Source organism: Nilaparvata lugens, chromosome 5 (assembly GCF_014356525.2).
Source record: "Nilaparvata lugens isolate BPH chromosome 5, ASM1435652v1, whole genome shotgun sequence".
NCBI classification, from domain to species: Eukaryota; Metazoa; Arthropoda; class Insecta; order Hemiptera; family Delphacidae; genus Nilaparvata; species Nilaparvata lugens.
The window spans coordinates 52,218,310-52,241,898 of NC_052508.1; the positions used below are offsets into that span (position 1 = coordinate 52,218,310).

Consider the following 23,589-nt stretch of genomic DNA (forward strand, 5'->3'; position numbering starts at 1 on the left):
CAAATTATAAATTTATAATGAACTGAACAATAAACTAATGTTATATTCCACACAATCAGGCAAAACCATCAAATAGAAAATACAATTTCAACAAATAAATTATAAATAATATAAATTTGAAACTTTCTACATCTTTGTAATATGGTATAAAGTGGGAACTGGAGTAGTAAATAGATTCTTTAGCTATTTAGAGAATACAAATAATAACAGCTCATTAATATTGATTGTAGAATATTCTACTGCGACATAAACAGGTAATTGTGCATTGAAGATGTAACTGAATAAAAAAAACCATAATCAACGAAAAATAAAAATAACAAAAACAGAGAATTATATGATAGTAATTAAGATATACGGTAACTCACCTTGTGCATATCACAAAAATGTTCATTTTCATTTCTCAATAATATCTTACAGTAAAAATTATTCACAAAATATTGAATTTCCAACACCAAACAACTCATGACAAGTAAGTAAGAGTTTAATTATCTCCAAAACATTTTCTGACATAAACAGGTAATTTTGCATTGAAGATGTACCTAAATTTTTAGAGAAAATTAATTTTCCATTCGAAATAAAATACCCTTCAAAATGGTTCATTCTTAGTTTTTCTTTCAAATCAGCAGCCAACAATATCAAAGATATTATTCAGATAAATCAAAAATGGAGTTTGAATATTTTCTAATTCAATAGAGAAATTCAATAACACCAAAATCCGTGGATGTTTGGTTAAAAATTCTGTAGATAATAAGCTTCCTCGGTTTCGTATTAAATAATGAAATTGGATGGTATGCATTAGAATGGAGTCTTCTCTCGATCCTCCCAATGTACAGGTCCATATTTTCAACCTCCGATTGGCCATAAATAAAAGAGGAATGTTTTATAGAAGAATATTTTTTTCACTGAAAGTTACTTACACAGATTTTTCTTAATAATTGCTGTAAAAGTTGAGACATTTGTCATACCACTGGACCAGCCTACCAAAACCCTTTTTATAAAAAATTCTGCCACCAAATGAGTGTAAGTGGGTTATGACTGTTTGGTTGCACCAGCACTGAGAGGCCGAGATTGCTTGGGTCAACTGAGTCATTCATTTCAAATGAGGTCATATTTCAACAGTTGTCATTTCAACTTAATTCTTTAATTTTCCAACACTATTCTCGCACAGCATCATTCATGAAGCTTCCTGCTTAAACTTGCATCATTTTTGGTAGATTTATGCTGAAATGCTGAACTTTTACTTTTACTTGCAAAAACGAATAGCGCTACGCAACTAGCATTTGGCGGTAGATTCTAATGAGGCGGCCATGTACCTGGGTCCACAATTCCTAACTCGACAACAATTATTGACGATCTGGCCGCACCGATCTCAGGGCGTTTGGTGGGGATGACAAGCTGTGCAGCTCTGTGGAAATCATGATCTGTGTCTTATGATGGAAAGAATTGAGAGAATTAACAATTATTCAAATTAACTCTTATAATAATTAAATGAGCTAAGAAACTAGTACGATTGATTCATGGAGTTTGAAGTATTTTCGTTCAAATAATTTGTAGGTATGCATTTTATAGACGCATTATAGGACTATAGATTTATCATGTAAAAAATGCATCGAACATGAAAATTCTTGAATGCAAAATTTTTGCCCTTGAAATCCACTTTTAAGACAGGTTTATGATTGAAGAAAAAACAAACCAAATTCCATATTGGATTTTAATCAAATTTACAAATATAAAAATAAGATAATAATGTTACAAGTTCATTTATTTACTTATAGTTGAGAATAATAATTCAAAACTATACTACTGTTATCAGTTTGTACAAGTGAAGTACAATAATTAATATATTATGATTTGCTATAATAAAGTCAAGGCTTTAACACAGTGTTAAGTTTCCTATATATTGGCAGGTTGAAAACTTTTGACATCTAAAACTAATATAATTTTTTAAACATTCTTATATCTAAAACTAATATGAAGTTTTTACAAATTTTAACGCCTTAAACTAATATGAACATTTTAAAACTTCTAATATCCAACACCTTGTTGAAGTATTAACTATACCATGAACAATTCACAATGACAAAAAAAAAATGATTCTAGCATTTTCTATGAGAACAGAGTTTTATCATAGAAAAAGTCGAGGAAGTATGACTGTTTTATGGTTTTATTCACATAAAACTATGATTTCAATCATAGCACACACATCGTCACTTATTAGTTCAGTTATAGTCAATTTAAATTGTGTCTAGATAGAAATATGCAAGTAAAAAAACTGTGATTTTATTTTCTAAATCTTTCTTATTTGTACCAAAAATTCATTTCTCAACACTTGAACTTATGGTCTTTATGTTGTGCTACTAAATGCCTTTTGAGATTGTTTCTCATTCTAGCTTTATAAGGACAATAAGGACATGAAAATATAGGCCTAGCTGTTTTGACAATTTCTGGTTTCCTGAGAGTTTCAAATTTTTTGAATACGAATTTTTTAGAATCCCAACTGAACTCATAGTTTGTAGAACATTTCATACATCTGAACTTCCTTTTCTTCTCGAACTGTTTTCTCATCCTCTCCATTTCTGCTTCAACCAATGCATTTTCTGCTTCGAGTGCGCTTTCAAATTTGAAGGGAAGGGGAGGTAGGCCTAGAGGAAACGTTAAAGCTGAAACAAATTTTTAAAACAATTTTAGATGATTCTGTGATCAAATTATGAATACCTGTAAAAGATAGATATAATTCCAGTATAGTATTTATTCAATATTAGAGTATAGTATAGTTCTCAAAACATGAATGCATTGAGGATCTTCGAAAGGAAAATTCTAAAAAAAATACAATATGAAAAAGGAGATTGAAGAATAAGAAACAATGCAGAAGTCAATACCATCTTGGATTTTAATCAAATTCACAAATATAAAAATAAGATAATAATGTTACAAGTTCATTTATTTACTTATAGTTGAGAATAATAATTCAAAACTATAGTACTGTTATCAGTTTGTACAAGTGTAGTACAAACATTAATATATTATGTTAAAATTTATTAATAATTATAAATTATTTGCTATAATAAAGTCAAGGCTTTAACACAGTGTTAAGTTTCCTATATATTGGCAGGTTGAAAACTTCTGACATCTAAAACTAATATAATTTTTTAAACATTCTTATATCTAAAACTAATATGAAGTTTTTACAAATTTTAACACCTTAAACTAATATGAACATTTTAAAACTTCTAATATCCAACACCTTGTTGAAGTATTAACTATATATACCATGAACAATTCACAATGACAAAAAATAATGATTTTAACATTTTCTATGAGAACAGAGTTTTATCATAGAAAAAGTCGAGGAAGTATGAATGTTTTATGGTTTTATTCACATAAAACTATGATTTCAATCATAGCACACACATCGTCACTTATTAGTTAAGTTCTAGTCAATTTAAATTGTGTCTAGATAGAAATATGCAAGTAAAAAAACTGTGATTTTATTTTCTAAATCTTTCTTATTTGTACCAAAAATTCATTTCTCAACACTTGAACTTATGGTCTTTATGTTGTGCTACTAAATGCCTTTTGAGATTGTTTCTCATTCTAGCTTTATAAGGACAATAAGGACATGAAAATATAGGCCTAGCTGTTTTGACAATTTCTGGTTTCCTGAGAGTTTCAAATTTTTTGAATACGAATTTTTTAGAATCCCAACTGAACTCATAGTTTGTAGAACATTTCATACATCTGAACTTCCTTTTCTTCTCGAACTGTTTTCTCATCCTCTCCATTTCTGCTTCAACCAATGCATTTTCTGCTTCGAGTGCGCTTTCAAATTTGAAGGGAAGGGAAGGTAGGCCTAGAGGAAACGTTAAAGCTGAAACAAATTTTTAAAACAATTTTAGATAATTCTGTGATCAAATCATGAATACCTGTAAAAGATAGATATAATTCCAGTATAGTATTTATTCAATATTAGAGTATAGTATAGTTCTCAAAACATGAATGCATTGAGGATATTCGAAAGGAAAATTCTAAAAAATACAATATGAAAAAGGAGATTGAAGAATAAGAAACAATGCAGAAGTTAATACCATCTTGCAAGCGAAATAAATATAGTAAGGTATATAAAGTCTAGAAGAATTAGTTGGCTGGGCCATGTACAACGAATGGAGAAAAACAGAATACAGACAGATGCTTGTTAGACGAATGCTGGAGAAGAGGGCGCCCCACAACCCGCTGGCTTCAAGATGTGGAGAGAGATCTGGCGTGCTTGGAAGTGAGAAACTGGAGGAGGCAAGGAAGTGATAGAGATGATTGGAGGTGAATTGTTGAGGAGATCAAGGTCCACGTAGGGATGTAGCGTTTCGTAAGTAAGTAAGTATAGTATAGGAAAGTATGTTATCGTACTCATGCTATAAATATTATATTGTAATATTGCAGGCTACTGTATAGTATTAAATTTCAGGATACACATGCATAAAAGTATTTCTTTTTGAATGAAAAAGACTAAGAAATTTCTTTCTTTTTCGCAATTTTTGTCCAGTTGGGATGATTAACTGTCTATAAAGCAGCAATATCATATTGTTTTAAATTTTGAATACTGAAAACCCCAATGTAGCTTTTTAAACCAAGCCCCTATTAAAAATGTTATAAATCTATTTTCGCTTAAGAACGTTTTATATAATGAAAAGAGAATACGAATACGAAGAAAGTATCAAGTTCGAGATGCTTCCGCATGTCAATGGGATCATTAATACATTTTTGATGGAATGTTTTATCAATGCCAGGACAAAATTTCAACAAATATAATAGTCTCACATATTATGGTTTCTAATGAATTCACCCATGATTCTCTTGCTTCATAATTATTTCATTCTGTATGCGGCAGGTGCCACAATAATCAAAATATTCAAACTTAAAAATAATATAAGAAGTTTGAAACTCATTTCTTATTAATCAATTTCACATGTTCACGCTTCAAGGTTTGAATTTAGGTGGGAACTAGGGTAGAACATTGAAAAATAAGGCACAAGAATGAATGATATTCTTTACTAATAGTACAGATATAAGGCAAGAGTCATGCGGTTAGTTATGATCAGGATTTTTATACTCAGTGCAAAACTACTTCTTACTTGGGATGGACATGCGCAGCAAAGAAGGCATACTGCGGCAGAGATCCAATGGCGGCTATGTTTCCGTTTTTAGCCGGCCAGCGTTCTCTAATTTCTAGTGAGTCTTCAAGCGCTCATGATACGCATGTTTCCTCTCTGGAAGCGCTCAGTCGACTGAGTTTAATCAACAAATTGACAACTGCGCTTCTTCCTATGACTATCCATCACTGTAATTGGCTGATCTCCCTCCATTTCTCTGCGCCGCAAATTCCTCTAAGTCTGAAGTAATTTTGTACGGAGTATAGTTTGTTCATGGTGGTTGCTGATGAAACAAAATATAGGAAAGAAAAAACATCAATTTTCCAAAGGTTTCATCCAAAATTACTTTTAGGGCCGAATGAAAGATTGTTTACAATGATAAGTGATAATTCAACAGCATCAACAGAAGGTGGATGAGTTGGAGCCGAGACACAGGAGGCGTTTTTCTAGACAAGTCGGCACAGGACAGGAAGCTCTCTGATTGACTGACTGGGTTGGCGCATCGAGAATCAGCCAATCGGAGAGTTTCCTCTCTTGTACCGACTCGTCTGAAAAAACGCCTCGTGTGCCTCGGCCCTATTTTTTCAACTCATAATTATCATTGAGTGGTTATACTATAATTTGGACACATTTGATCAGGATGTAATTTACCTGGTTGAATGAATAATAGAATATTTTTATGAATCTGAATTATACGAGGGTCATTTTTTTCAACCTCCGATTACATAAATCATAAAAGACAGACACTTGGATCAGTGATAAGGAGTTGATTTTCACAGAGCTGAACAGCTTCTCATCCCACCAAACGCCCTGTTGACCGGTGCGGCCAGATAGATTCTCAATTGTTGTCGAGTTATAGACATGAAGCATGGCCGCCTCAATTGAGCCTCCCGCGAAAATTTTGGTAGCGTTATTCGTTTTTGCAAGCAAAATACAATACTTCAGCGTAAATCTACCGAAGAATGATTCAAGTTTTGCAGGAAACGTTATGAGTGATGATATTGTGCGTGAATGATGTCGGAAAATTAAATACGTCAGTTGAAATAATTTCCGGAAACGTTTAGAACCATGACAATAATGATAATATCGAGGGTGATGCCCCCCACATAAGCTCTTTGGCTTGTGCGTGGTTAAAGAGTGAGAGGGATGGGGGGTGAGAGGGTTATGAGAGATGACGACTACTTTTCAGGTAGTCGGGACCGACGGTTTATCGTCTTCTCCGAAAGACGGGTCAACTCGGGCTCACAGTGAAGGTGCAACCAAAACGACTTCTCCAGTAAATCAAATGGAATAGTTTTGATCATATCATACAAACCTGACTTGGCCACTAGTAAATTACCTTTAACCAATCTCAAGACAAGACTTTGAGGGCAGAGCTTCCAAACTATAACGAACTACAAAACAACGTCATTAGTCGACTTGAACTCATTCATGTATAGAGAGTTTTTATAGGCTGGCCCACTGGTATGATAAATGCCTCAACCTCAACGGCAATTATGTTGAAGAATAATCATAAGTCATAATAATAATAAATAATCAATTTATTTATAGTAATAAATAAACAAATAAATAAGTGAAACTGATTCTTGGTGAAAAACATATTTTTTCATATACATTCGTCTTTTATCTATGACCCTCGTATATTGTACAAGTTGAATCTTAATCACAGAAATTAGGATAGATGAAACAACAATAATTATTGTACATTATTGATCTGAAATTCTTTGACCAAAATATGTAGAAAGCATCCACTGCATGACTTTTATTATACATACATTCCTGTATGCTTATTGCACTGGTTACAATACAATGTTATATTGTATTTCAATTCAATTACAATGCTATTGCAATTTTGTTACAATACAGTCATTATGTTTTATAAGTAGAAGGAAAATTATTCCATATTTTTGTGCATGTAACATGCGTCGTGTTCCTGCAACACTTTCATCATCATCGTTGATAAAATCCGACATTCAATTTGTTTGAAGATTTCAAATAGTAAAATTTAGTGATGTGACGCAGTGCAATGTGCTTCTTGAGGTTGCCTTTCAACTTGCTGCTGAATGCACAGTGTGGACAGTTGAACTGTGGTTGTCTGCCGCATTCAAAGCGTTTATGAGAGGAAAGACCTGCTTGATATTTGTAGGAGCGATTGCATCGGTCGCAGACGAACGGGTGCTGGTCATCTGGACCAAGGGATACCAGCGCCGAATTCGAGTGGCGAACAATTCTTTGCGAACCAAGTTGTGATTCGAAATGTTTTGCACTCGTAAACGCCGATGAGAAATCTGCAACAATTAATGCATGATCAGGTCATTTTAAATGAGCAAATCCAATCAACATTATTAATTTTGATTACATTACAATTCAGATTTTGTATGATGATAATAATACTCGTAGGTTGCTACTGTTTCAATTTTAACTAAACAAAAATCAAAATTAAATGCTGTAAATCAACCCGAAGACTTCTGCTACTGCAAATATTGACAACAGGGTTAACATCTATAGTGACATCCAAGTTATAATGGCAGGGGATAAAGGTAGGAGAACAGCGTTGCCAAGTCTCTGTCTTAATTAATTATATTTCTACATTGTTGAAAACTTATTTGGAAACGTTGCGGAGCTAGAAAAGGATAGTGCTGCCTGTTTGTCGAATGATAGACAAGGATAGCAACACCAATGGTAATCGAATACTGCCATTATAACAATCCCACCATAGATGGAAATTCGATGAGAGCTACTATCCAAAAATTATTTACCACCAGCATAAGGTACCGGGTTCGATTCCCTGGCTGGCAAATAATTTTTGGATAGTAGCTCTCACCGAATTTCCATCTAGCTGTTGTAAAGTATCGAATTTGGGTAGATAAAAATCCCTAACCGAAATAGTAATAGGTCTGAAAATAAAGTAACTGGCTAATATCGCCAAATAGATAATAACTAAGATTAGATAGCATCAGCTTGTTCTGGCTAAACGGTACAAAAACCTAAAAAGGATTTGAAGGAATTTGTTGCTAATAAATAGATTATTATATAAAATATTTTGAAGATTGAGGTTAGGTACATGTATTCACGGATCGGTGACCTAGAGATCGATCAAATCAAGAAACGTAGAATCTGACCAAAACCCCTTGGCAGAGCTCTATTGCAATCAAACGGCATGCAATGTGAAAAAACACATGATCACGTGGCTAATTATTAGGTAGCATGAAATTAATATTAATGTATAGAATATTAGCTAGCATGTAAAGAGCATAACCAATAAACCAAATAAAAATAATTAAGTGTATTCAGGAAATAGGAGGTACCAGGCGCATGAATACCGAATAAAATTTGCATGCACCAATAGCAAAACGGCAGTTAATAGGCGGCAACTGTAGGCCAATTCAAAAATATTTCTATATATTTATATAAATGTACTGGATTTGTGTTAAAACTTTGTATAGTCTGGCCCACTGGTATGATAAATGCCTCAACCTCAACGGCAATTATGTTGAAGAATAATCATAAGTCATAATAATATAATAATAATAATAATAATAATAATAATAATAATAATAATAAATAATCAATTTATTTATATGAATAAATAAACAAATAAGTGAAACTGATTCTTGGTGAAAAACATATTTTTCATAAATACATTCGTCTTTTATCTATGACCCTCGTATATTGTACAAGTTGAATCTTGATCACAGAAATTAAGATAGATGAAACAACAATAATTATTGTACATTATTGATCTGAAATTCTTTGACCAAAATATGTTTGGTATATTGGTTAAAGCCCCTATTCTGATTCATTTAATAACCAAAACCTGTAATTGTTATTGCGAAAAATTACCAACATGAAATTATGAAATATGAGGAGTTGATATTTTTCAACGTATAGTTGCACGATAGAGAAAGCATCCACTGCATGACTTTTATTATACATACATTCCTGTATGCTTATTGCACTGGTTACAATACAATGTTATCTTGTATTTCAATTCAATTACAATGCTATTGCAATTTTGTTACAATACAGTCATTATGTTTTATAAGTAGAAGGAAAATTATTGCATATTTTTGTGCATGTAACATGCGTCGTGTTCCTGCAACACTTTCATCATCATCGTTGATAAAATTCGACATTCAATTTGTTTGAAGATTTCAAATAGTAAGTTTAGTGATGTGACGCAGTGCAATGTGCTTCTTGAGGTTGCCTTTCAACTTGCTGCTGAATGCACAGTGTGGACAGTTGAACTGTGGTTGTCTGCCGCATTCAAAGCGTTTATGAGAGGAAAGACCTGCTTGATATTTGTAGGAGCGATTGCATCGGTCGCAGACGAACGGGTGCTGGTCATCTGGACCAAGGGATACCAGCGCCGAACTCGAGTGGCGAACAATTCTTTGCGAACCAAGTTGTGATTCGAAATGTTTTGCACTGGTAAACGCCGATGAGAAATCTGCAACAATTAATGCATGATCAGGTCATTTTAAATGTGCAAATCCAATCAACATTATTAATTTCGATTACATTACAATTCAGATTTTGTATGATGATAATAATACTCGTAGGTTGCTACTGTTTCAATTTTAACTAAACAAAAATCAAAATTAAATGCTGTAAATCAACCCGAAGACTTCTGCTACTGCAAATATTGACAACATCTATAGTGACATCCAAGTTATAATGGCAGGGGATAAAGGTAGGAGAACAGCGTTGCCAAGTCTCTGTCTTGATTAATTATATTTCTACATTGTTGAAAACTTATTTGGAAACGTTGCGGAGCTAGAAAAGGATAGTGCTGCCTGTTTGTCGAATGATAGACAAGGATAGCAACACCAATGGTAATCGAATACTGCCATTATAACAATCCCTCCATAGATGGAAATTCGATGAGAGCTACTATCCAAAAATTATTTACCACCAGCATAAGGTACCGGGTTCGATTCCCTGGCTGGCAAATAATTTTTGGATAGTAGCTCTCACCGAATTTCCATCTAGCTGTTAACCCGGTTGTCAATATTTGCAGTAGCAAAAGTCTTCGGGGTGATTTACAGCATTTAATTTGGATTTTTGTTTAATGATATTGAACATTTATTAGCATTCGAATAAATTGGAATTTCTCATTAATTTCAAGTTTCAATTTGTTACTATTGAAAGAATTTTTTTGTTAGTTTTTTTCTTAGCCTTGTGTGTCTCAATCAATTTCATTTCAGCATGAAAAAAATTTCTTTCTCCATGGCTATAGCCTACTTATTGAAAATTTAAAAATAATGCAAAGCGACATGAATGTATTCAAGTGAAGTGAGCCTACTTTTAGAGTGGAATAATAGTCTTATTCTAAGATAATATCGACAAAAAACATCATATTCTGCAGAGGAATGCGGAACTAACTAAATGAATAAATAGTTTTTGGTTTTCAGTATAGGATTGGTAGAATTTTGTTAGTGGATGCAAGTATTGAATACAATATTTGCATGTGTCACAGCTATTATATTGTTTATAAAATTGATACTAATTACATAAATATTGTTATCAATCTTAATTGGAATAATACAATAGTTATTTGTGCAACTAGTGCGCAAAGTGACAGTTTGCTGCACCGAAAGAAACGTTTACGCCCGAGCCGTAGGCGAGGGCGGAATGGTTTGTTGAGTGCAGCAGAGGAACTTTGCGCACGTATTTCACATTAAGTTTTTCCTACAGTTACCATTGAATATGAAAAGTGGGTAATTATGGGTAAAATTGCCTGAAATGCATCAAATTTATATGTGTGTAATTTTATTATTAATAAATAAAATAGAATGTAGTATGTGTGTTTGAATGGCTGTGTGCTGTCAACTGCTGTCATCCACCACACTCCACCCCATTATGATTCTTATAACGTGCACCACCACACTATACCACAGTTACCAACTTAATTTTGATTTTGCTGCACTGGTGCTCCATATAACCTACTAACTATTTTGCGTTGCCATGTTGCAAATCTGGAGTGCAGGAAAAATTTTTCCCGCACTAGTGTGGAAAAGTGATTCTTTGCGTTCTGTAATCAGTGCAGCAATGGCCACTTTTCAACGTAACTGTAGGAAAAAGCTATTTTCCACTCACACTGTTAACAATTTTAGGAAGTATCAACTCTCCTCATTATTTCGATTTTAATGTGATTCAGGCAACTTCAAATCATTCTATTGATTTGAGTTTTTAATACAGTCCAATAATAATCGCTTCTTGGATTCAATAATAAATTCGACAAAGTATTATTCTTAAATGTTATATGTGTCTATGTGATCATAAATACTCAATACTTGTTGAGTTTAATGCCAGTTAGACGATAAAGTGAAAAGAAAGCTCGATTTTTATGAAATAGGTTCTATAAAATCTTTAGTAATGGAGAAAATAAAATAATATTATTGTTACACTGTAGGTAATTTGTATAGCTAATTACAAAGGTATACATTTCCATGACTGCACTGTGCATCTATATTTTGGTGTAACTCAAGTGAGTAGATAAAACAATTATTAAATCAATGATAAAAAGAAAATATTCAGTAATTTATTCACTATGTTAAATAATAAAGAGTCAAGTTGGATACAATGAACTTCAATACTGTTCAACTTTTGAGAAATTATTTCTAACAAGATAATAATAATTTTTAAGTATAAATGATACATTAAAAAACTAGTACATCAACATTTTACTCTTATTTCAATCATCGCCTCTTGTAAAATTCATCAATCTCAAATTGAAACTCTTCTGGAGAGGAAAGAATTTCACATCTAAAAATAGTTTTATTTCAAGTGTTGAAGTCGATGTTATCTGAATTATCAAACAAGATCAGTTTGTTATGATTCTATTTTGCGCATGCTTGAGAGCAACATGTGTCTGCATGCTTGACTTATGCTTGGTGACATGATCGCAGATGGGACACTTGAATCTCGGCTCCACTCCGCACTCGTACTTAAGATGGCGGTCGAGACTCGAGTGGTACTTGTAGCTTTTCCCGCACCGAGGACAAATGATCTTGTTCAAGACACCTGCTGGCATGCAAAATTCAATTCGGATACAATTCAAATTCACATCATTGTTCAGCTTAAGCAACTGCTGGCATGGTAAAGTTCATCTCAAATGAAATAGATCCTTATGAACGAAGAAAAAAACAAGTCTACACAGATATTTACAAGCAATATTGTGAATCTTTCTCACAAAAACACAGTCTAATGGGGAGTCACTTTTAGCGTCCAGGGCATAGTCTCCTTAGTCTGCAATAGGAACATAAACATGACAATATCAAGATGTAAAAAATATGCATGAACAAATTATTCATTTGTAATCTATTATCCGGATTATCTAGGAGAAAACTTAAGAAAAGCTATTTATTTGAAGAAGAAGAAGAAGAAACAACAGTCAACAAATAAAAACTAAAATCAACATGGAGAAAACTGATATAGAAAAATACATATCACCAGGAGGCCTTTTTTATTTTCAAAAACTAACAAATTGATATAAGAAACTTATAACTTAAGAAAGATATTGATATTGTAAATAGATAAGAGGACAGTGATATGGTGCAATGTGAATATTATAAAGAATGAAATGAGTAAATAGTTTCACTATTACAAAAAGAACATGTTAGACTATGGTAGTAGACTTAAAATAATCTAATGAGTGATTCCTTCCTCTCTAATGAGTCTCTACTTCCAATCATTGAAATGATGTATCGAAATCATGTATAATGTGACCACTCATTTGAAAAAATGAAGTTGGATTCAATATGGCGGACAAACGTTTTTAGATGATAGAAACGTATTTTTTATGCAAATAAGATCGTCAACGAAAACTACTGTCAAATTATCCTTGTATACTAAAAGGAATACTAAGCCGTTTCACCAACTGTCCACTGTATTTTAATAAGTGTTTTAATAAGCGTAATAGTATATTTCGCACCTAGGGCCGAAAATGAGATATTTCCGGCTCGAAATCGGTTTTTAGAAAAGATTGAGAGCCGGAAATAAATTTTTGCCCATGGTGCGAACGCTATTTTTCGCCACACCCAAAAAAAAACTTCCCAATATATAAGAAATTAAAAAATAAATAAAATTCAAACAGCCTATTTTGATAGTTTGAATCTTGGTTATGACAACTTTTACTGTCAATTAATTTCAATATTACTAATTAATAATTTACAATAATTACCATATTTTTATACTATTAATATTAGGCGCGAGCTTTGCGCCCGGTGCAATATCATGGATAGATGGATGAATAGAATTTTCATTACTATTTTGAAATAATGTGATGAAAAAATTAATAAAATTGCATATTTCACAGTTTTATCTCAAAATATATCTAAAAAATTGATTGAAATTTAAATTACGGTAACTAATATAAAAATAATAGGTAATAAAAGTCGAAATTCATCGACAAAAAAAAAGTCATTGGCCGAGATTCGAACCTAGATCATGTTTGTTATTCACTGAGCTTTGAGTTCTGACTGATGTATACGCCTTTACGCTCTCGGCTATTCCGTACTGTTGAACGTTAGGGCCTGACTGATAACCCTTAGCATACACGTAATACTGTAATACTAGACTTCTAAAATAGTTTACTTCACTCCTAAAAAGCGTACCGTACAACAGACTTTGGCTCATGACTTATATTATTAAAATTATAATATTATTATCTGTCTTACAATAAAATTTTCACTCTGAATTAAGTCAGATAACGTAGGCTATGTAGGATACTATAATAATAGAGTATAGCGCAAATTTGAAGGCGGTTTGCTGGCATTTTCACAACAAAATATTGCTCTGAAAATAGTTAAATCATAGAGAAAACATTCGAAGATTCAATCTTGAGTGGGCCTAATGTTTTCTCTATATGGTTTAATATTGAAGAAAAATTATCTAAAAGTTTTAATAATGAATTACGGAAAAATTACTAGGAATTTTTCAGTCAAGGCTAAGTTTCACCAGTAGGCTTACCTTAAATTTCAGATCTGTGCTGTATTTGCTTATTATTATTGTTGATTGTATTGCATTAAGAAGTAGAATTCGATAATAAAAAAGAAACAATTATTACTCTACCTCATTTTTAAATATTGATACAATTATTGTACTTTGAATTCAAATTCGATTCTTCACTTTTAAATACTTGCGATACGTACCTTTCTGACAATGGACAATGTAGCCAACATTATATTGTTGAGGCTATGGAGATATATCATCGTATTCTATTGTTTGATATCAAAAACACAATAATAAATATTAAATTATGAAACAGTAATTTATAAAATATATTATTATAGACATAATACCGCGATTCACGATACATAATTATATAGATTATTACAGTCATTATGAGATTATCTCTCTATGATTTTTGTGAGATCGGACACGATCAGCTGTTATTCAAGGTCATTTTACAGCCCTAGGGCCGTAAAGTTTTACCGGCCTGGTCGGAAAACAATCACTTTCGGCCTCCATATGACGCACGTAAACCAGCTCATTACATCCAAGTGTGGCGAAAAAGATTTTTAACCTTCCAATACCTCAAAAAATAACTCTTCGACAAATGACATTCAATAATGGATTAAGAACAGTTTAGTACATGGAACTGAGTGAAATTCTGTGGATCAACTGAACAAACCATTCAATATGATTACAAATTATAATAAATATTACAAATCAATATTAATATTTCATATAGCCTATCAGTATTCCATTCTTGAGTATTTCCTTCTTCAATATATTTCCTCAAAAACAATGGCAGCTATTTAAATCATTCAATATTAAAATTTTAATCATCTTCTAGTTCGAGTTGGTCTTACAGTCTAATTGAAACAAACTATAATTAACGTCTAGAGAATCTGTCGAACGTAATGCACTTCGTGGAGACTTAAGTTGAATCGTCTATCTACTTGACACTTTATATTTCTTCATAGAATGATAGAATGGAACAGGATAAATAAGACAGGACTGACATGAAATAATACAATCAACACAATGTGTCAATCTTACAGTTTCTTACAAAACCTTCAATCTAATAAAATCTATTAATCACTTACTTGATAGTGTTTAACGTTACAGTTATGTTATCATCAAAATGATAACGACTCCTTGATATGATATTGAAACTGTAGGCCTTTATAACATTAATAATACAGAATCATGTTCATCGATGCTGTATTTGAGTTCTACATGCCATGAAAATATTGTTCACTGAATTAAACGCTGTACCGGTATTAAAGTTTTGTTTGGATAACAAGTGATACAATATTCTCTTCATGTTTCATTCAAACTGGATAATTTTATTGATTGTGAGTGACTATCAGATCATTTCAAGTCAATCTGGGAAATACTACAGTAGTTCGATTAATTCAAGTACAAGTAGACCACTCTTAATAAAAATTACTTTCCAACTAAATTTATATTGTGATGAATAAATTTTTTCGTTGAAATTCAAGAGCGTACGACTTAATAAGACTCATAATACCTAGGACAATACACATAAATACACACACAATATTCTCTATAAGTTGAATTACTACTGGGAGATATCAAAAAATGGGAGTTCAGTGTTACGTCATAATGTTCTTATGGACCACGACAGTATGACGCTTGAGATGAAACATAAATTTCGTGCAATAGTCACAAAGATCACACTTAAACCGGGGTAACATTCCACAATATCTCCTGTGACGTCTGATCAAATCCTTTTTCTTGAATGTTTTGAAGCATTTCTCACAAGTCAACGTGTTTACACGGCGTTGTTGGAGTACAGCATATGCCGTACTTTCCAATACCTCATGATACATTGGTGACTCAACCAACGACGAAAAATCCGAATAATTGAAATCTGGAACAATTGAATGTGAACAATGAGACAATTTCAAATCTAGGCAAAGTTTTTTTAAAAATGTGATAAGTTTAGAGTATTGGAGATGACGCTACAAATAGGTACAGGATACATTACTGTGCACTACAAATACTACAACACAATGCAGACCTAGACAGTTGCTACAAAAAAATACTCTTGCATTAGAATACTCTTGCATTAGAACTACAGGAAAATCAAGTTGGGGTTTGTTGAGGTTTTTATTGGTTTCATTGGTTGTTTCATTTAATTATCTATCTAAAATTGATTTTGGAGCATGGAACCAAATTTTCCAACTAGTTGAACTAATGTACAGCTGTACACTGTCAATAATTCTATTATATAGAGCGAGCAATTTCTGTATATCTGTTTATATTTCAATATCTGGTTATCTAGTTATTTATGTTTAACGGATCTCGAAAACGGCTCTAACGATTTTCACAAAATTTGGAACATAATAGGTTTATCATATAAAAATTCGATTACACTAGGTCTCATCCTTGGGAAAACTCGTTGAACGACATTAAAAGGATAATTCATCATTGGCTGAAGCAGCTGTGGATAGTAAAAAAATTGAGTGAGCGAGTATGTGAAAAATCAAAATATCGCATCCCCAAAATTCATAAGATGACATATAGCCAGCTGTGAAATAATTATAAACACGATCATTTTAGAGAATTATGTTATGTTTATCAATGAATAAAAATAACGAGCGGAGCTCGGTGCCCCGATATTAAAAATAACAAGCGAAGCTCGAAGCCCTGCTATTAACTGTTATAATGGTAGGTAATGACTGTAATAGTTAACTATAATCTGTTAACTATAACCCACTTCAACTGTTTTGACTGTAGCTGTCTGGTAACTATAATGTCACTGTTAACTATAATCCATATTCACTACATTCGAATATAGCAATTTCATTCAAATACTTTATTTGAGTCATGAAAAAATGCAAATTGGTGGGGAATAAAAATGCAATCTAATGAATTTGATAGATACAAATGATGAGTAATTTCAAAACCAATTTCAGATGATCACTTGCATCAATAATCAGGATTCTAATAATATGATGACATGATAATTCAAGAGAGATAAACTTGAAGTAAACCTTCCAATTGATGGATTCATTCAATTTATGGTCTACTCTAAACTAGAAGAATTTTGCAAAAAGCAATCCTATATAGTAAATTATTCAATTCAGTTGTTGCCACCAAATGTTTCTCAATGGATTTACTAATCAATAATATAAAAATAAAAAGAGTAATTTAAGAGTATATTTACTCTAAGTATAAAGTGTAGCTTACGAGAAATTAATTCTTGAATAATCAATCAACAAAATCGTGGATATAATGATTGGATAAATTAATTTGTGCATCATGTAGGCTACAATATTGAGTTTTACTGAACAAAATGTTATGCTAGCTGAATGAAAAAATGTACTGAAGGAAAAAAATATTGGGACTTTGATGGATTGAAATGATTGATGGATTTATTTTTCAAAAATTTAGTAGAGATGAAAACTAAAAAATATATATTCGTTTATTTATCTCTTTATTAATAACATGTATCAATAAAAAATGCCAGAGTAGTATTAAGACATGTAAGTTTATACAATTTCATGAATTGGATTATTCATATTACATTACAAAAATTGTAACGTAATCATAATTTATTTTTGAGACCCTGAAATTGACCAGGTGCAACCGAAAATTCTGACACCAGACCTGAGCCAGCCAGGTCACTCGATATTATTATTAAATCATTTTTACTATCTTTGAACATGATTTATTTTATTTTCTATAGAGAATTAAACCTTGAAGGCATTGTTTCTGAGCATAACTTAAAAGAATAGTTTTAAATGAAATTTATTCAATTATATATCTACTTTGTCTGATTTCATGAGCTGTATTGGATTCGATGACATCCGGTGATTGTTTTCAAAATCAAACAAACTTAAAAATTCATTGAGGTTTCTAGTAAAAATGAGAATAATATTCAGGTAAGAAACATTATAAATATAAGGAAAAATAACTTTAAACAATAGAACCTGATAATAATGGATCAAGTATACTAAATGGTTAGCAATTACAGTATATATCTAAATAAACAAATGTAACAATAATATTTTATGAGTTACAAAATTATAAATCGGAACAAAACATAATATATACGTTAAAAAAATAATCATATTATGGTTACATACAGGTACAGCATACCTGTACAGTACAAAACAAACATATTCTATATAATAAAACAGAAGTTGCCAAGTTTCATAAGGATTAAAACTATAACTTAATCAAAATATTCTGGGTTAACAAAATAATAATTTGCGTTTGTTTCATCCTCTAAACATAACAATAACTCATTTTTCATATCAACAACTCATTGTAGTTTATATTATATGATAAAATGATATTGATCATCAGTATTTCAAGCCAATATGGTGACTAGTATGAGCTTTAATAAAAAAATATAACAAAAATATTTATATACAAATGAAGAGAATGAGAAATATAACAAATATAAATGAATGAATAAGTATTATACTAAATTTAAAAGTTAATAAAACGTAATAGATTCTCAATTACTTCAACCATTCTAAATATTTCAAGTTACAATTCACTTACTTGTCATATTTCTTGGGTTTGGAATTGGAATGTAAAAAAATGTTATTCATCACCACATAGACTTCAGTGTTGTTAAAATGTGAATATACAAAGTCAGTCTACACAAAAAATAAATGAAACTAAAAAAGAGTCACAGAGGAGGAAATTCACGAGTTGATCTGGTTTTTGAAAGATTAAAAGGATGAAAGATGTATCCTTGGGAATTGAATTATCTGTATTCAGGGATATGTTCAATGAGTGGCCTTGTATGGGTAGAGCTGGCAGCTGACAATATGTACTCACACTAGACAAGCATACAACGGTGTGTATGTGAGTAAAATTGTGTGAGAAATTGCCTAGAGTGTTAAATGTAGGGGTATCAATCAAATTTATGAGCAATCACAAATTAGGCTTAATAACACTATTTCCTAATGATTTTCAAATTCATGTTCTGAAATAATTGATCAATGTCTTTATAACTCAATCTTATTCTTTGGCATTCACATAATATAATCTACTTTCTAAACTGTAAATATTAATTAAAAATCCTTCAAAACACCAACCCTTATTCGTATTTAACATTCATTAAATGACTCGACTCCTCCTTATGATATTTAAAAACTTTGTAACTCGTGTAAATAGATTTAAAACGAAAATGCAACGATTGATTCAAGAGCTGGAAACATCAGTCTTCAGCTATTCACAATAAACTATACACCTTCAACAATGATTGATCTTTTATACTTATACTATATGATCTATGGTTTACACATGATTATGAATATTCCTATAAAAATACTGTATTAATATAAGTTATCCTTGGAATTAGATAAAATAATCTTTTAAACGCACAGGTTGATTTGAAAACATAAATTCAGAACAAAACATCATTCTGACTGAGATGTTTGGTAGTTTTGATATGCCTCAACAGATTATGATGTCGTTTGGTACTGTAACCACATTTGGAGCACGTGAACTTGGGCAAATGTCCACATTCAAACTTGAGGTGCCTCTTGAGTGAGCACTCGTACTTGTATTGTTTTTTGCAGCGCACACACACAAATCTCTGACTTTCGGCACCCGACTGACTGCTGCTTTCTTCAGAGCCTCTGTTATCAAACAGATAAGATATGTAGTGACGGGGAAAGCCATAATCTTCCGAGACATCTGCTGCAAAATAGAATGGGATGTTTTTGATTCGGAACAAAAAAAAAATGAATGCAACGAAAACATGAAAGGTGTAGGTGCTGAACCATCGCTGTCAATTCAATCAAATCCTTCTTTCTTCAATTGAACTGGACTTTCCAATTTTCTACTTTTTTCACTTGCTTAATTTTTTTCAAAACATATTTAACGAGGTATTTCCTTTTCCAAATAAATATTAGCAAGATAATGAGTTAGGTAAAAGCTTTTATGATAGTAAGAAAAATTCATGTTATTTTTCAGAAGTAGTATGAAAGCTGCTGCTGTTGCATTAAGAATACTGTAGCTGAGTCAATACCATAAGCTCCAATCAGCTCCTATGAGTTGAATTGTATTGTATGTTTGTTGTATTCAGTAGATGCTTTATTTGTTTCGTATTTAATTTCAAATTGTATCTAATCAAAGATATATATTTTTGACACTATTCATTGTATACACTATACAAATTTATGAATAAAGAAATTTTGAAATGAAATAACTGAATTATTTTATTATTATCCTGTTTATAGTGTCCATGCTACTTAATTCATTTAAAATGATTCTATATATTACAATTTATTTTGCAAATCGTTAACTTTAATAGGTCCCAAAAGTATAAGTTCACCGTTACAGTATCATGTTTATGAACATTTAGACTTTATGTATCTGCGAATTCTGGATCGAGATTTGATACTATAAATTTAATGATAGTTATGCTCAGATAAAAATGAAAAACTTCCAGAATTGAAGTAATAGCTACATAATATGATGACCTTATTATATACTAGTTTACTATGATAGCTGAATGGTTCAGCTAACTACACAGAAATCAGAAGGTAATAGTAGATAAGAAATCTTGTGTAAATGGAAAAACAATGTGAAAAAGATAATGCAAAATGTAAAAAAATTAAAGGAGTTAATTAGAGTAAGGAATGGGTTAGAGGAAGTATTAGATGAGTTGAGCAGGCAAAGCCAGACCGTTTAATGCAAAATTCATCACCAGTTTTTAATAGACTGAAAAATTGAATGGTCTTCTTAGAAACGTATGAAATACTTACTTCTGGTCTTGCATTGATTTTTCTTATACCGAATCAGTCATGTTGGCCTAGATATCTACTGACTGCTTCTAAACCCCGATATTATTAGAGATGCCGAATTTCTTGTACACACTGAATCATCAGAGAATTGTTAGTCTAATGTATATTTGTACTGTGCATTTTTGTAATTTTTATAAAAGTGCTTTCATAACCTTATCTGGACTATTTTTATAAAATTAGGGAGAAAAACAGTTTGGGTTTATCCTGTTGATTCTCTCCCAATCATTAATTTGATAATGTGATTGTGGAATAAAATAAATAGATAAAATCTGTGGACAAGATTATTCATGTCTCTGATGAGGTTGGAGCCTTGGATCTGGAAAAATTATTGTTCTCTCCCCTATTTAAAAGTGTATTTTTATCTTCCATATAGAATACATAGACATTTTTGATAATATTATTTACCTTGGGACTCTTCAATTACCTAAAGTGAATTTTAAAGCAAATATCAATGACTTTTCCAATATTGAATTGATAAAATTTAACAATTCAAACATCTGAAAAGTTAATTATAACAATTATGAGAAAAAAGAGTTATAATGTGGGGAAGTGCGGAGGGAAGGTTCTGGAAGTGTAAAGGAAGTTGAATTTCAACAAACAATCTACTTGCAGATTGCAAAAAATGGTTAAATAATTTTATTGCTGTTAATAAGAAGGACATAAAAAAGTATATAAAAGTATTGGTGTGAATGTAAAATTTCTACTTTAAAAGTCCATAACGAAAATTTCAAACTTATCAATCCAATATCAAAATCTATAAATGAATCCAAATATGATGGGGTTATCACAATCAAAATAAAGTAATTGTTCACTTAGGAAGAAGGAGTAGGCCTACTAAGATTCACTTGAAACTTCAGCATTCCTTACCAAAAACCTTTACTCAAAACTAATAAACCAAAACTCTTTACATCGAACTAATTATGACAGTTTAAATAGAATAAAACATAGCAAGTCTAGCAATGAATTAGGCTGCAAAGAAATGCTACGTTTGTGGTTTATTTGGGTTGGCCATGGCCATGAGTCAGTAAGAAGTGCATGTTTTGGTGCCATCGCTTCCAGTCGGGTTCATGTATATGGTTGAGCGCCTGGACTACAACTGCCTCACTCTCCGTGGTGACACTTGCATAGCAACCAATGTGGTCGCATCTCCAATTGGTTCTGCAGTTAGCTGTCGTTCTGTAGCGGTTATAGAAGAAGCCGTCCAACATCAGTTTCGGGAAACCTCGCTTAGTAGTCGTGAAGAACGGTTTAAGATCACAATCACCAGATGACTTCAGCCCTCCTTTGGTAACCGGAAGTTGAACTGAAAAGACACAAAGAGTATCAGAAGATTGAAATTTCTATGTAGCCTAAATTCAGTTCAGATAGAATAATGATTTGATCTCCTTCTTGTCAAGTTTCATTGGAAGGCATCAATGTCTATCTTCCACTAATAAAAATGGAAATATTGTTGGAAAATAATTTTCTTTGATTGCCCCAAATTATAGTAATGAGAAAGGTTTGCTATTTCTGAATAGAAGAGGCCTGAAAATTACACAAATATTAATTTGATACTGGTTTTTTCAAGAGAAGAGTAAGATTTGCTATTTCTGATAAAGATAATGGGCCAACATTAATTATAATAAATTGATAGAATATTGTTTCTAGTTAATATCGTTAGCTCCAAAAGTTATACTATACTCTATAATATCACTAGTTATCCCAAAAATCTTCACATGAATATATTAATTCAGCAATGAATATAACTATATTACTATAAAAAACATGAAAAAGTTTATTCTCTAGTAGTTATTCAACTCCATTTAACACTTTCACATTTTTTATGAATGTTCACATGTATCACACTCTGTATAACATAAAATAGTCCCTGAACAATAGAATGTAGTGTTCATACATATAAGAAAATTGACAGAGAACATTGAAAACGCTAGCAATATTTCCCATATAATTTGGTTATAAGGCAAGGTGGACACCTTTTGAGTCTCCACCAACAAAATACAAACAATGATAATAATCATAAAGATTTATTTCGGCACTTGAAACTGATCTGAGTCGAATAATAATAGAGAATATAGGTCTATATTGTTCTAAACCATGAATATTGGGATAAAAAGGCAAATAAAAATATACTGGTGTAGTGAATGATGGAGGATATCATGTCCAACTTTACAGATAAAATAGAAAATATAAGAAAGCTACAATAAATATGAAAAGGCTAAGTACAAGTGTGATAAATGACAGAAGATATAATGTACAGTATAACAAGAGTTTCAAGGAAATTAAACTTCTTTAAGAAAATTAAAACAATATGAGAAAACTGCAATAAGTGAAACTCTGATAAACGGCAGAAGATGTAATGTACAGTAAAACACGAGTTTCAAGAAAATTTAATTGAAAAACTGCAAAAAGTTTTCAAGCTAAAATACAAGGTACATCACAAAAGTGACGAGCCAGCATCCAACTTCTCCTTCCACCGTTTCCAGTCCGGTTGATGCGCATGCGCTTTGACCTTGACTATTCGACCTTGGTCCATGGACACTGACGCATAGCAGGCCAGCTGATCGCAGCGCCACAGCACTTTCTCCGGGCCACTCATCTTGTACTTGTTGTAGAAGTAGCCTTCCAGCATCAGCTTCGGGTTTCCCTGCACTGTGTGCGTGTAGCGAGGCATCAGCTTTGTGACGTCAGTCCACTCA

At 31.9% G+C, this 23,589-nt stretch overlaps 2 protein-coding genes across 2 annotated transcripts; both read right to left on the bottom strand.

Moving 5' to 3' along the window:
- Positions 1-2,878: 2,878 nt before the first annotated feature.
- LOC111045274 lies at positions 2,879-6,644 on the bottom strand. Its single transcript, XM_022330644.2, has 2 exons — positions 5,127-6,644; positions 2,879-3,868 (listed from the first exon to the last, which is right to left on the bottom strand). Exons 1-2 carry the CDS (start codon positions 5,155-5,157, stop codon positions 3,531-3,533), a joined length of 369 nt encoding a protein of 122 aa, XP_022186336.2. The 5' UTR covers positions 5,158-6,644; the 3' UTR covers positions 2,879-3,530.
- A 450-nt stretch (positions 6,645-7,094) lies between these two features.
- LOC111045275 (zinc finger protein 425) lies at positions 7,095-23,051 on the bottom strand. Its single transcript, XM_039429533.1, has 6 exons — positions 23,024-23,051; positions 21,999-22,196; positions 19,512-19,784; positions 12,027-12,170; positions 9,325-9,594; positions 7,095-7,432 (listed from the first exon to the last, which is right to left on the bottom strand). Exons 1-6 carry the CDS (start codon positions 23,049-23,051, stop codon positions 7,095-7,097), a joined length of 1,251 nt encoding a protein of 416 aa, XP_039285467.1.
- Between the last annotated feature and the right edge of the window lie 538 nt (positions 23,052-23,589).

Bases quoted from the DNA above. Each gene is read 5' to 3' on its own strand.
- LOC111045274 (XM_022330644.2), bottom strand. From the start codon at position 5,157: ATGCCTTCTTTGCTGCGCATGTCCATCCCAA. The intron at 3,869-5,126 runs GTAAGAAGTAGT...AATTTGTTTCAG, and splicing joins GCTGCGCATGTCCATCCCAA to CTTTAACGTTTCCTCTAGGC.
- LOC111045275 (XM_039429533.1), bottom strand. From the start codon at position 23,051: ATGATATCCTCCATCATTCACTACACCA. The intron at 22,197-23,023 runs GTATATTTTTAT...GTGTCTTTTCAG, and splicing joins CTCCATCATTCACTACACCA to TTCAACTTCCGGTTACCAAA. The intron at 19,785-21,998 runs GTGAGGCAGTTG...TCTATTTTGCAG, and splicing joins TGCAAGTGTCACCACGGAGA to CAGATGTCTCGGAAGATTAT.